Consider the following 14,543-nt stretch of genomic DNA (forward strand, 5'->3'; position numbering starts at 1 on the left):
AATTTTGAGACTATTTCCACCCCCACCCCCACAAACACACTAAGAAATCAGTACCCATTCCCACCTTCTCTGGCCCCTGGACACAATCAATCCGCATCTTGTCTCGAGGACCAGCCAGTCCTGGAGAATTCCTGTAACTGGGCTTGCACAGTATGTGGCCTCGGTGTCTGCGTTTCTCCACTCGCACCATGGCTTAAAGGCTCAGCCACACTGCAGTATGCAGGTGGCATGATCACTCTTGAACACCTTTGTGTGCACATCTACTGACTCCGATGGGTGACAGCAGCTTTCTTTGCTGAGCACCTTACTGTGCCAGCAGCCACAGTAAGCACTTTCTTAGTAGCTTCAGCTTAAACAGTTTAAACCTAGGACACTGGAAACTCGCAGGAATCTGTAAGGGTGAGCCTACCTAAGACTCCTAGCAATGGGAGACATGGAGCATTTACCGGCCATCTGCTGTAACCAGAAAAGACTTCCATTAAGGGACTGGGACACCAACCCAGTCACAAAACCTTAGACCCGCAATTTGTCCTGCCTACCTGATGTGCAGGGGTAAAAGATAGAGCAGAGTTTGAGGGAGACCCATGCCATGAGAGGGAGCCCACCCCCAAAACCCCCAAGACAACAGGAGAATTCTGAAAAGCATAGGTGCTGGCGTAGCTTTCCTTTCGCATCCACAGGAGTCAGCTGTAAGCCCCCTGTGGGCACCAACCACTAGGGATGCTCTGGTCCTTACGTGACCCCTGCACATTCTGTGTGTACCTCTTCCTGTCTCTGTCTTCAATTCCTAGCCACCATGAAGTGAACAGGCCTCCTCCACCACGTGGTCACAGATGCTATGTTTGAGCCACCAAGGCTCAAAAGAAACAGTGACCATTAACTGCAGCCTCCATGGTCATGAGCCAAGGCAAACCTTTTTCTTTAAAAAAAAATGTAATATTTTATGAATGTTTTGCCTGCACGTATGTATGTACACAGTGTGCATGCCCGATGCCCAAGGAGGTCACAAGAGGGCACCAAATCCCATAGGACAGAAGTTATAGACAATTGTGAGTAGCCATATGGGTGCTTGGAATCAAACCCAGGTCCTCCACAAGAACACATGCTCGTAACTGCTGAGTCACCTCCCAAGGCCCCAACCTTTTCCTTTCCTCAGCTGATTATGTCAGGTGTTTCATATATAGTGGCACAAAGTTACCTGCCTAAGAGGCCCGTTAGTGAACTGGATATACTGAAGTACACAGTTATCTTGAATGTAACTTTTTATTGATTAAGTTTGTCCTTTGACACTCTCACATGTGTGTGTGTATAGTGTGCGCTGATTACTCTCACCTAACTCTTTGAGAAAAAGTCACATTTACTTATTTATTTCACAGGAGGCCGCCACAGGGGTCAACTTACAGGAGCCGGCTCTCTCCTTCCGCTAAGGGTGTCCTGGGGCTCTACCTCAGGAAGGCCTGGAGGCAAGTACTCTTACCTCTTGAGCCATCTGTCACCCTCCCCTCAAGCTTCCTTTATCTCTCCCAATGTAACTTTTATTTCAGTGTAAACTTTTTATTCAAAATGGGTTCAAAGGAGGAGAACAAGAACGGTAAAATAACAATAAAGATGTCTGAAAAGTCCTAAGTTGGTTTATAGATATACATATATAGCTTAAAAGAAATGTTTCCACTTGAACTGACAACACCCCCTCCAAGAGCCAAAGACCATTTAACAGAAACCCCAACACTAAGTAAAGAAGGCCTCTTTTGAGTTGTTGGTCAGCGATGGCCAAGAGATTCCCGGATACCTACTGCGGCTATCTTTGGTTGACCCCCTGCCCCAGAGGTAGAAGGGAAGTTCCAAAGCTGGAGACACCGTGCACTTCAGAAACGAGGCCCAGAGACCCTGAGCTGGAACTGACCCGCGTGCCTCCTCCCTGAGGACTGGCCTTCGTTGTGCCAGAGGGCACCTTAAGCTTCCAAAGGAGGGACTCAACCAACAGTCCTACCCAGATATGACACCTAGGAAGCACAATTACCAGCATAACCCTACAGGTACAGCAGTGGCACACGTATCTTGGTGAGAACCAACAACTCTTTACTTGGACTTAAGACTCATTCAACAAGAAGGAATTATGCCTGGTGCCGGAAATCAAGACAACTACCCAGGGCAATGAAGTCATGAATCATGGCAACCACTCCTTTAATAAGCCGGCAAAGTCTGGAACCACATGCTAAATATTTGTCCTTATACCCACAGATAAGTTCAGATCTCACCCCTCATCAAGGAACTTCTCATTGCAGCAGACAGAGACCATCACAGAATTCCACAACTGACCAAAAGTTATGGAGCCCTGTCCCAGCGGGGACACCCACAGCAATGCTCCTGCACCCTGGGGACCATTTTGGAAGAGGGGCCTGGAAAGATATTCAGAACCAGAAGAATAGGGAATTTGCTGTGAGATTGTGTCTCCTAGTAATGTGAGAGGCTATAGCCATGAAGTCTCTCCAACATGATTGCCTAAATGTGAGCTGAACAAGGAAAATAACAATAGGCTTGCTAAAGTGGATAGTGGCAATTCCGTGAGTCCTCAACCCTATGCAGAGAGCCACAGGCAACTAAGGAATGTTGGAAGTGGCTAAAAATAGCCTTTCTCAAAGAAGAGAACAATTGATCATACAATACCAATAATCCCTGAAAACATACATACAAGTATGACTATATAGATCGAGCAGCTTATTCTTTTGTATTTAGGAGTGTGCGTGACATCGATGTATCAAGTACCTGGCAGAGTAATGCTGCCTGACATTCGTGTGCGTGTGTGTGTGTGCATAACAATTTCTTTTAAGGTCATGAATTTGAAAGAGGGTAAGAAAGGGTAAATGGTGGGTTTGGAGGGAGGAAAAGGAAGGGAGAAATGATGTAATTATATTACAATCTCAGAAAACAAAAGAAATAATAGAAATAGGTTAAATCAAGGGTGAGGAGCCCATGAGTACAGGCCAACCATGCCTGCTTCCCAAACTCCTGCCATTGATTTAAAAAAAAAATTTACTTACTCATTCTCATTTTGTTTTGCCTTCATGTATGTCTGTGTGAAGGCGTCACATCTCCTGGAACTGGAGTTACACACAGTTGTTAGCCGCCATGTGGGTGCTGGGAATTGAACCTGGGTCCTCTGAAAGAGTAGCTCTTAACCACTGAGCCATCACTCCAGCCTCGTCATAGATCTTTGTAAGTCAAATTCACACCATAAAACATAATGAAATACACTGCTCTTCAGGACCTGCTCAAGCCCAGAGATAAAGTATTAGCCAAATAAAGTCTACAATTCAAATCAGACTATAAGCTTTTCATGTTTTCTTTGTACCCTTTAGTCAGATTTGAATTTACACATTGTGTGTGTGTGTGTATGTATGTGTGTGTATGTGTGTATGTGTGTGTGTGCATGTGTGTGAGACACATGTGGAGGGCAGAGGACAATTTTCAAGAATCAGATCTCTCCTTCTACATGGATTCTGGGGTTAAGCTCAAGCTTGGAAGCACATGTCTTTACCTGCTAAGCCATCCTGCCAGCCATATATTAGAATTTTAAAGTGGATAGTTTTAGAGGCATTTCTATATTAGAGCACAATGAAGACCATATCACATTCATGTCATTCAGTTTGCTAAAGTTAAGCAAAATCATGGGCAAATCTCAATGTAAACCCTTACATTTGGGGTAAATAGACTTTAAACTGGGTGCCAAGACAGTTCCATGGGAGAAATAATAGTGCTGGGCTAATTAGATACTCACACAGAACAATTCAGCTGGACTCAGCTCACAGAGGAAGCCGAGCATGGTGGTGATGCCTTTAATCCCAGCACTCAGGAGGCAGAGGCAAGTGGATCTCCATTATTTCAAGACCAGCTTGCTCTACATAGTGAGCTCCAGGCCAGCCAGAGGTATATTGTGAGACCCTATCTAAGAAATAAAAAGAAAAGAAAGGACCCGAGGGATTAGTCTAGTGGTTTGAATTACAACAGCCCCCATAGGCTCATATTTTTTTAATGTTTGGTTCCCAGATGGTGGAGTGTTTGTTAAGGAATAGGAGGTCTGGCCTTGGAGGAGGAGGTGTGTCACTGGGAGTTTCAAAAGCCCACAGCAGAGTGTGTTTCAATCTCTCTGCCTCCGTCCAGCAGATACCATGTAAGTGCTCAACTGCTGCTCCAGTGCCATGCCTGCCTGCCTGACACCATGCTCCCACCATGATGGTCATGGACCAACCCTCTGGAACTGTAAGCAAGCCCCCAATGAAACGCTTTCTTTTATAAGTTACCTTGGTGGTGATGTCTCTTCACAGCCATAGAAAAGTAACTAAGATACCTAGTATGCATAACACCCTTGGTTCAGTCCTCAGCAGAAGAAAGAAAGAAAGAAAGAAAGAAAGAAAGAAAGAAAGAAAGAAAGAAAGAAAGAAAGAAAGAAAGGAAGGAAGGAAGGAAGGAAGGAAGGAAGGAAGGAAGGCAGACGGACAGACAGGTGGATAATAATAGGTAGGTAGGTTGATGAGAGACAGACAGATAGACAGAATCACAATGTAAAAATAAGACTGAAGCGAAGTTTCTGGTTTCTTTGGAAACCCAGCTGTGTCATGTGAATATGTTCTTTGGGTCCCAAGTGTGGAATGTGGGAATGTTTTGCCCCCTCAGAAAACAGACCCCCCAGAACATAGCCCTTGTGAAAAGGCACATGAGATTTGCCAGATGAAAACTACCTTGTGTGAGGGGTGGTTTTGGTGAGCTGGAAAACATCCTTCTGTGGACTCTGAAAAGGGATACAAAGAAGCCCACAGACAGCGAGACAATGTTTTCTGCATCTCTAGCTCTTGCATCGCTACTCTTTTCGATGGCTCACATCCTTGGTACCCTTCATGTTCTTAATGGACAGAGAACTTCTCGGGCTGTTTTGGAGGAGCTTTGCTGCTTCAGCAGACCTGTGCCATTTGGTAGGAGTCTAGCAGCTTCTGCTGCTGCTGAACATTGCCGCTGCTGCTGCTTTGCTCTCTGACTAGACTGCTGCTATCCTGACGACTGAGTTTGGTACTCCCCAAAGAACCCACTGACCCTTATCAGCAGGAAGCAGAAAAAAGAGGCCTATAGCCCCTTTCCCTACTAATCTCCTACCTATGGTGGAGGGGAATAGAAGGGAGGTAAAGACATTTAAGAACCTTAAAGTAGGTGTTTGAAAAATCTAAGCCCATATAAGACCCAAACTTAAGGGGCTAGAGAGATGGCTCGGTAGTTAAAAACACAGGTTGCTCTTCCAGAGGATCCGGTTTCGACCTGCAGCCCACACATAGTGGCTCAGAACCACCTGTGACTCCAGTTCCAGGAGATATGACACCGTCTTCTGGCCTCTACAGGTACCAGGCATGCATATGGTACACAGACACACATGCAGATAAAACACCCATTCACATAAAATAAAATGAAATAAAATAAAATAAAATAAAATAAAAACCACACACACAATGAGAGACCATAGTTACATCCACCATCAAGATGGTTAGAAAATAAAAGTCAATAACAAGTGTTGACAAACAAGCCAAGAAACTGCAGCCTTCCTAAACTTAATGGCAAATGGCTGATTGATTCTTTAAAATATTAAATACAGAATTACCCTGCAACTTCTCAGCTTTACTCTGAGGTATACACCCCAAACAAGTGCAAACATAAATGTCCACAGCTGTAATACTAACAAAGTTAAAAGATGAAAACAGTCCAAATGTCCATCACTTAATGAATAGATACACAAATGCAATCTATCTGTACAACTGACTATTCAGTTGTCAAAAGCATAAGTATGTGGTTGGGGGTATAGCTTAATGGTTACAGCACTTGCCCATCATACAAAAACCCATCCCACACACTCACAGAGTAAAAGGGGGAATACTGACAGATAGATAAATAATACAAGATAGATAAACTAAAATCTTTAAGTGTAAGAAGCCAGACCCAGATGATGGCCTAGTACGTGGATTGTCTGTAACAGGCAAAGCCCTGGAAACAGAGAGTGGATTAGTGGTTCTTAGGAGCAGCAGAAGGACAGGAACAAGGAGTGTGCTGACAGGTTTGACCTGTTCTTTTAGGGCGTGCTGAAAAAATTTCTGAAGCGGACAGTAGCAATGGCTTCATAACTTTGTAAGCCACTGAGCTGCACACTTGAAATGGGTTAGCTCTGAGGTGTGGTGTGCATGTCGCTAAACCTGCACTTGTAAAAGATCTCAGGGAAGCACAATGCCCACAAGTTCTAACAGGCCTCAGAGGACCATAGAGGGTGGGTATGGAGTGAGGGCGTAAGCCGATACAAGCAAACAAAATGACAGCCTGTCCTTTCTGAGCCCCCTTTTTCCAAGTGAGTCCCGCTGCTCACCCACCACACGGAAGACTGGGATCATCTGCCCTGTGTGACCGCTTCACAACTGCCAGCAGGACTGTCTTGGTGGGCAAAGCCCATGCTATACGTCACAGTCACGCTGGTGCCCGCAGCATGTGCCCAGCATAGCTTCCACCAGGGTCAGCAATGACATGCAATGGGCCTCTCTGCAGGGCTGAGGAGACAAGGGAAAGGCAGCAAGATGGAGGTGCAGGCCTAGACTGTACAGTCCTTCCGGAGGGCTGGGGAGACATACTTACTTCTGCAGATTGGCCATCTGCTTCACAGCTTCCACAGCTCCCGGAAGAGGCTCAAGTTCAAAGAAGAAATCCTTTGACTCCCAGATGCTGATGGCCTTCTCCTGAGAAGAAAAAAAAAAAAAAAATGCAAGTTACCTCCAGGACCCCACTGTCTCATCACCCTCCCCTCGGAAACACATGCAGCAGGGCAGGGCTCCTGCAGGGTAGGAAGGGGGTCAAGGTTCCCTACACCCACTCCCAGACCTGTTTCCTGTGGAGAGTCATAAGGAGCTCCGTGTGCTCCAGCCCCTCTATAAGGAAGGATGTGACATCTGTTAGGACCCAGCAGAGCCGGGCAAAGGTGTCAGCTCTAGGAGAGCCAACCTGGTGTTCTCAGGTTGAGGACAGCCTTCACAAGGTGCACATTTGCTAGGCTTGCCTACACAGTACTGCCTACACAGTACTGAAAATGCTTTCAGTGGGGCTGAAAGCAGTCATGGCAGCAAGAAAAGAGTCACTAGGGCTGCAGGCTAGAGACAATGCAGGATACCCTGGTCTACAGGATGGAAGTATAGGAAGCTGCAAACAGAACTAGGCGGGTCCCAGGTTCCTCATCACACCAATCAGAACAGCTGTGCTCTCACCTGGCTCATGTGCTGAGACCAATACATTCTTTTATTTTCTTGAGACAGGATCTCTCTATGTAGCCCTGGCTGTCCTGGAATTCTCTATGGAGACCAGGCTGGCCTCAAACTCACAGAGATCTGCCTGTCTGCCTCTGCCTCCAGAAATGGGTATGTTTTTGTTGTTGTTGTTTTCTTGTCAAGTTTGAAAGCCAAAAATCCAGACCCTGTGCCAGGCATGGTGGTGCATGCTAGTTCCATTACTTGAGAGGCCATTCTGAACAACAAAATAAAACCCTGTCTCAAAAGAAATACAAATGGGAGCTGGAGAGATGGCTCAGAGGTTAAGAGCACTGTCTGCTCTTCCAGACCTCTGAGTTCAGTTCCCAGCAACCACATGGTGGCTCCCAACCATCTATGAGATCTGGTGTCCTATTCTAGTGTGCAGGTGGACATGCAGACACAACATTGCATACATAATAAATAAAACTACATTAAAAGAAAAATACAAACACTCTCTTTAGCTATAGGAAAACTGATGCCATACAGAAAAATGGCTGAGTAAGGGTCCCCTTTCTACCGTGTGTGACTCCCAGAGAGCTGGCCACTCTCAGTCTCCTAGAAGACAGCTTCCCGGTGCTGTACCTGTATTCAGTACAGGAAACACCACTGCCTGGTTAAGAGAGCACCAGCACTGTGTCAACAACACGGGGCTGGGCAAACACACAGTTACTAAGACCCATTCTCAAGTTCCATCCTGCAATCTACGAGGACCGGGGATTGCTGGTCTACCATGTAAGCAGGGTCTTCTTCAAGGCCACTTAGGGTTAACAGCGTCAGGACTGGAGCTCACATAGAGAGGAAGTATGACCCTTGCTGTGGGTCAACCCTGGGCTGGCCACCACCTTCATGCGGCTTCTTGCCAACAGCACAGAGACAAGACCCATCCCTCCCAAAGTCCTGGTGAGACAGAATCATATGGAGTTCCAACACCAAGCCTGCAGAGACAACCTCTCAGCTCCCTGTCCTCCCATCACTTGCTCCCGTGAAGCACCGACAGACAGACTCCCTTCGCTGGCTCAGTTCTCTGTCCTAGCTGAGGATTCTGTCAGTTGAAATGCTCGTTTCTTTCCACCTTTGCCCCGTTTCCCTCCAAGACGACTGTGGGAGCCAAAGAGAATGAAGACAAAGGCGCAGCTAGCCCTCAGGGGCCCTGGAGTCTCCATCCATGGATTCAAACAACCACAGGCAGAAAATACTGGACAAAAAAGTTACTGACTGTAGGAAACACTCAAGGGCCGTTTGAGTGTCAGGACTCCCTTACTAGCAGTATTAAGACCATCTCCATGGCACTTACACTGCATGCCGTATTACAGCCCCCTAGAGAAGACAGTCGATAGGATTACACAGGTCATACACAAATGCCACTTTACAGGAAGGGCTTGCGCATCTGTAGATTTTGGTACCCTAGCGGGTCCTGGAGTGAGTTCCCCCAATATCAAGGGGCAACGTAAAAATGGCCGCATCTATTCTACCTAGATGGTTAGGTTCAACCACAGATACTTAAGAGACAAGCAGCCCACAGGGAGGCTCCGTGGTATCCTCCAGTGAGCTGAGGCTTGGAAAAGGAATGAGTGGAAACCAGTAGGTTCCTCCATCCCCGCTATTCCTTCCTTCCCATGGGATCTGGAGAATCTACACAGAGAGCTAGGAGGTCACCGAACCTTTTTGTTTTTGTTTGCTGGTCCTGAAGATAACCCCCAAGGCCTCGCGCACCCTAAGCAAACACTACAGTTAAGCTAGCCACACCCTTAGCTTCTGTTATATTGGTCTCCTCTTCCTCCCCCTGCTCCTCTTCTTTTTGGTGGGGTTTGAAGCAAGTCTGCTTGCAGAGTCTGGATAGACTTCATTTTATCCCATTACTATATTCCCAGGGCTGGAGTGATGTCTCAGAGGTTAAGAACACTTGTTCTTCAGAGGACCTGGGTTCAATCCCAGCACCCCCACATGGTAGCTCACCATCTGGAACTCCAGTTCTAAGGCTTTAGTTACCCTCTTCTGACCTTTGTACACTGGGACTGTACATAGAACACTCACACACATAAAAATAAATTTCACATACTTCTACAATGAAATTATGTCCCCCAAATTTGAACGTCGGTAGGTCATTTACAAGGGAACCCCACATAGTGCAGCAGTTAATTGCTGTGGCTACAGAGGTGACACGGAGTGCTTCCTCTGGCTTAAAGTGTTTCATGGTTCTCAGCAGGGGAGATGGCAGCCACCTGGGCTCTGTGGAAGTTGCTTGCAGAAGCACCATCTGAGAGGGAAGAGAAACGACATGCCATGGCCCCTCTAAATCCCTGCCCCTCAGGAAACCACCTTATCGTGGAGGCGCCGTATTTATCATGTGGAGGTCTGGGAGCTGAGGGGAAAGCTGCAGTGCTAAGATCCAGCCCTGGGATCTCACACTTGCTAGGCAAGCCGCTACCATCGAGCTGCATTGCTGGCTCTGTAATATCCCGTTGAGATCAAGAGAGAAAGCAGAACAGAGAATAGGACCTAGAGTGGTGTGAGAGAGAGAGAGAGAGAGAGGTGTAGCAGGCAGCCATGCTGGGGCTTCAAGCCCATCTTTGCTCCTTACTACCAGGAGTAAGAACAGGTTTCCTTGTGTGCATGGTGGAGATAGTAGCATCTTCCCATACTCAGGATGAGGCAGTGTTTCGTGTAGGGATTGCAGAAAGCCCTGAGTGAAGGTCCGTTGCTGACATAGGCAGACCCATGGGAGAAGGGCATAGTCCCTAGCCCCACCCCTGGGGTGAGGCCTCAGAAGCGTGGCAAAAACCTTCCCCTGGTCCAAGCGCAGATTTTGACAGTGTGTGCAGAAAATGTCCACCTAGCTCTCTCCCTGGGGTGTTTACCACCTGCAGACTGCTCCTGTCCAGAGCCGGCTGTCTCCCAGATCCAGCTGTCCACACTAAACCTTGCCTCCTTGTTCATCTGTATATACCTGCCTTTCTGTTCAACTCTATACACACTCCGAGCTTCCAGCAGTGCTATGGTTTCTCCAGCAAAGCCGGGCCCACCAGAACCTAGCTTTCTGTCTATGTATCTGTTTCTTCATTATCTCACTGCTGTCAGTCCTGGGAACTGTGAAGAATGAGATGTTACAAACCTGGTAAATAAAAAAAAACAAAAGGAAACAAAAAATTCACCATTAAGCCCTCTAGCTACCGCCCCTAAGCAGCCAACAGAGAGACGCCAGACAGCTCATCTAAGTTTATGCTGGGAAAAATTCCTCTGCTCCTTTCATAAAACTGGTTTAAGTCTGCAAATCACACGCTCTCTGCCAGACACCCTGGATATTTGTCTAGCCGTGGATGAGTGGGTTGCCCAAGGGCTCCGAGAAGACCATATACTGGTCAAGAGAGAAGCTTCACTCTACCTAGACTCCCCACGTGACACTCTGTAAGTCACATTCTGTGCCACGCAGTATCACTGAAAGTTATGCTTCCATGGACTGGGGCAAAAGAGGAGGGCAAAGACACCTGTCAGATTCATGGGGAGGAAGAAAGAGCCATGTCTGCGTAAGAGCAAGGAGACTTAGAATGCTTAGTCTATTTTTTTTTTCCACGTAACAACTTATCTGAGGCCTAATACAGCAAGAAATTTAAAATCCAAGCCCAAACTGGTATTGCAAGCTTGCGTTCCCAGCTTCTAGGTAGGCTGCGGCAGGAGGATCAACATTGCAAGGACCCCCCCCCAGGTGACACAGTGAGTGAGTTCAAGGGCAGCTCAGGGAAGCTAGATAACGACGGCAAAGTAAAAAAAAAAAAAGGTAAGAGGACTGGAGATGCGGGTCAGTGGCAGGTGTAAGGTGGGAGACAGAAGGAAAGAGAGAGAGTCAGATGGCCAGCAGGGGGAAAGTAAGCAGGCTGTGGTGAGAGCCGGCAGCAGGGGAAGGGTGGTGGGTTCCCCGGGCGCTGTAGCCCTAGTCCTCCCGGGTCCCTGTTGTACAAATGGAGCCGCCTAAGGTCAGAGAGGAGTTGGGCTGGGCTGGACCGCGGCGACCTCACTTTCCCCTCCCGCGGGGCACGGCTGCGGGGCGGGCGGGTGCTCACGCTCAGCCCGGGCTGCAGACGTCCGTACTGCTCCGACACCCAGAAGCCGCGCCGGTCCTCCAGCGCCACGAAGGGCAGGTCGGGGAAGCGCGCGCGGAACTTCCGGAGGAAGCCGCCCTCGAAGTCGGCCAGCACGCCGTCCATGTCCACCAGCACCCGCAGGGCGCGGCTGCTCGCCCGGCTCCGCTCGGCCCGCACCGGGGCGCCGCGGGGACGCGCGCAGCAGCCGCGCAGCCGGAGCATCGCCCCGCTCGTCGCCCCGGACCCTCGGCACACGCAGCCTCCGCCGCGGACACGGACGCGCAGGCTCCGGCTCAGAGCGAGGCCCTCGCGCAGCCCCGCCGTCCTTAAAGGGATACGCGCCCGGAGACGGTGAAGGCGATCGTGGTGGGTGCTGATCGCCCCCGAGACGTCCAGTCCCAGTCTGCCAGAGCCAGGCTGGCGCCCTTCTCCAACTGTGGCAGTGGAGGATGGAGGAGCCCATTCCCCGGAGGTGCTTACCTGTGTGCTTAGGTATTTATCGAGCACTTAACTCATTGGGCTCTGAACCCAACAAAGTTAGCCATCCTGGATTGTGGGTACAGGTTTTTAAACAGCTGTGGTAGGTGATCCTGCTTGATCGTAGATGCTGATTGTTTGAAACCATGACCTTACAAAATTTAAAGGTATCCGAGGGTAAGCTTTCATATCTATCAAGGCGCTAAGGAGGACAGATGTTCTGTGTCCAGCCTGACATCACTGGACTCAACAGTGGACCTTCAAATCCGGCTATACATTTGGTAATTGTTATCATGCCTCGTGATATTAAAAAGGAACTAGTAAGTAGAAAAATATTTCAAAGGATGCAAACATGAAGATATTCTTAGTAATGAAAGATCTCGGTATGTCACGACTTTGTCCTACCTGGTCTGGATTCTGAGCACCCACGTGGCAGCTCACAACCCTAACTCTGGTCCCAGAAGATGCAGCGGCCTCTTCTGGCCTCCTTGGACATTGCAAGCACGTGGTGCACAGACATATTGGCAGGCAAAACATAAGAATAAAAATAATAATTTTTTTTTAATTTAAAAAAGACTGTGTTCTAAAGTGGGATGGCTGGATTTTTCCAAAATCCAGAAAGATAAAGACAAGACTAGACGCTCACGCACAGAAGGCCTGTGCAACTTGCATGCGGTTTATAGTGGATGAGCCTAGCCAGAGGACCAGGCAATCTGCTGCGAGATTATGCTTCCTTGAGCTTCACCCACAATACATCCACAGAATACCCGCCTAAACAAGACTAGTATAGGGACAGCACCATAGACACGCTAGCATGGAAGACAGACATGTCACCGGACGCTCACACACAGTAGCTCACATAGTCTGTAACTCCAGTTCGGGAGATTCAGCACCCTCTTCCAGCCCCTCAGGCACCAGGCCTGTGTGTGGTCCTCATACATAACGTTCGGGCAAAACCTTCATTTAGGCGTACTTTTTAAAAACTCTTTCATTTACATTTCTTTTATCTTTTTCTCCCTACTCCACCCCAATCCCTTCCATCACCCCAACACCAGGTAGGAGAGAAAAAGGGTTAGTGGGAGAGGGGGCACAGTTCTTTCTTAGCTGCTTCCTGCTGGGCAGGGTCATCTGGTTCCTTGGAGCCAGTCTAATCCTTGTTTCAGGAGATCTCCATCCTCTTGTTTTACAACAGCCACCAGGAGCAGCAAGGGACAATCAGGAGCAGTCTTGTTCTTTCTCTTCACTCTACCCTCTCTGGGCTCTGTCATTTATTCTCTTTCCAGTGTCCTCAGACTTAAACTATCTTCCGATGACAAAGAGCTCCTCTCAGAGACTGCACGAAGCAAATGGTCAGCTGCTATGGACCATCTGAATCAGCCCCCACATCCCACACCCACAAAAACATGTTTACATCCACAACACCTTCATATATACACTCGAAAAGAAACTCACCTGCCCTGTCATCTATGAAAGTCATTCTTCAAATTCATGAAACAAGAATCTAGAGCCATCAGCTCGGTGAAAGTTTTATGCATCTACAAGCTTCATGAACCCTCACTCCTGAGTTAGGCAAAGTCAAGGGTCCCACTTCTGCCTACCTCACAGGGTTTCAGAGGTGACAGACAAGAGTTGGGGGTGGAGTGTTAGTCTTTGGTGTTAGTCCCTGCGAGTGGGGCGGGGGGGCATCAGGGATGGAGTTTTCAAGAGGAACACTAAGGGGCCCTCTGAGTGATGTCACTGTCTCAGGCCCTCATGCGCCTCCAACTCCTCACACATGCATGTGTTGGTGATCTCCTAAAGTCATTGGTTCACCAAGCCAGCCCTGGTGAAGTATTTTCTTTGGTCTGTCATGTTTCCCCAGGAGAAATCACACAGCTCAATCCGTAAGACAGGCCTCTTTGTTTGCTGGACTAAATAGCACGGTCACGCCTAACTTCAAAGACGATAGAATGGAAAGTGGGATAGTTGTGAGCTGTCTGGGTGACCCCCGCCACAGTGTCAGCAGTCTTTGAAATCCTAGCCAGGGTAACTGCCTTTCAGCAAGATGTCATTCAATGTCCTTGTGCCAGCCTGCAGCAGGAAAGACCGTCTTTGCTATGGTGGCAAAGTGTTTGCTGAGAGCATCCGAATCTTGATAAGAGCTAGGATGGATGGAGTGAGTCCGAAGCAGCGGATCACTTTCCCAGAATCTGCTTCTGTCTGTCTCACCTTTGCTGGGCCTGGAGACACAGCTGCCACCTTAACACAGGTCGCCCTCTGAGCCTGTGCTTATGTGACACATCCCCACATCCGTAGCTTCCAGAGGCTCTTTGTTTTACATCGTAAAACAAATCATTTTAACCAGTTGAGCTGAAACATGTAAAACTTTTGTCCCCCTGCCTGCTTCTGGTTAGGGTGTAATTGTGGGTTTTGACTTGAAAAACATGAACCCTGACTTGATTAGGGGCCAAGGGTTCTTTGTGAGCAGGAACCTGCTCTCAATATAATACCACTGTGGGTTAGGACTGTACCTCAGTAGACAGACTCAGCAGACAGACTGAACTGCCTAACATCTAAGTCCTAGTCCAGTCCCTAGCGTCATATAAATGATAGAGTGAAGCGCACTGGTACTCCTGGATTGATCTCAAGATTGAGAGCTTCAAAGCTGTGTGTGTGTGTGTGT

General features: G+C 48.1%; 1 protein-coding gene and 1 long non-coding RNA gene across 4 annotated transcripts in view; one reads left to right on the forward strand and one right to left on the reverse strand.

The window, feature by feature from the left end:
- Nt5m (5',3'-nucleotidase, mitochondrial) overlaps positions 1–11,757 on the reverse strand; it is a 25,814-nt gene extending 14,057 nt beyond the window's left edge. For 2 of the 3 annotated variants that reach the window (XM_055594152.1, XM_055594151.1), the window contains exons 1-2: positions 11,384–11,757; positions 6,661–6,761 (exon numbers count right to left, since the gene is read on the reverse strand). In XM_055594152.1, coding sequence (XP_055450127.1) covers positions 6,661–6,761; positions 11,384–11,626 — 344 coding nt within the window. In that variant the 5' untranslated portion in view covers positions 11,627–11,757. The remainder of the gene's footprint in view (positions 1–6,660; positions 6,762–11,383) is intronic. The other variant, XM_055594149.1, reaches the window with a different exon arrangement.
- Positions 11,757–14,543, forward strand: part of LOC129666841 (uncharacterized) — an 8,007-nt gene continuing 5,220 nt past the window's right edge. Inside the window, exon 1 of the long non-coding RNA XR_008718660.1 lies at positions 11,757–11,896. This is a non-coding gene — a long non-coding RNA (uncharacterized LOC129666841). The remainder of the gene's footprint in view (positions 11,897–14,543) is intronic.

The sequence above is a fragment of the Psammomys obesus genome, unplaced genomic scaffold, assembly GCF_907164565.1.
Source record: "Psammomys obesus unplaced genomic scaffold, mPsaObe1.curated_primary_1811, whole genome shotgun sequence".
NCBI lineage: Eukaryota > Metazoa > Chordata > Mammalia > Rodentia > Muridae > Psammomys > Psammomys obesus.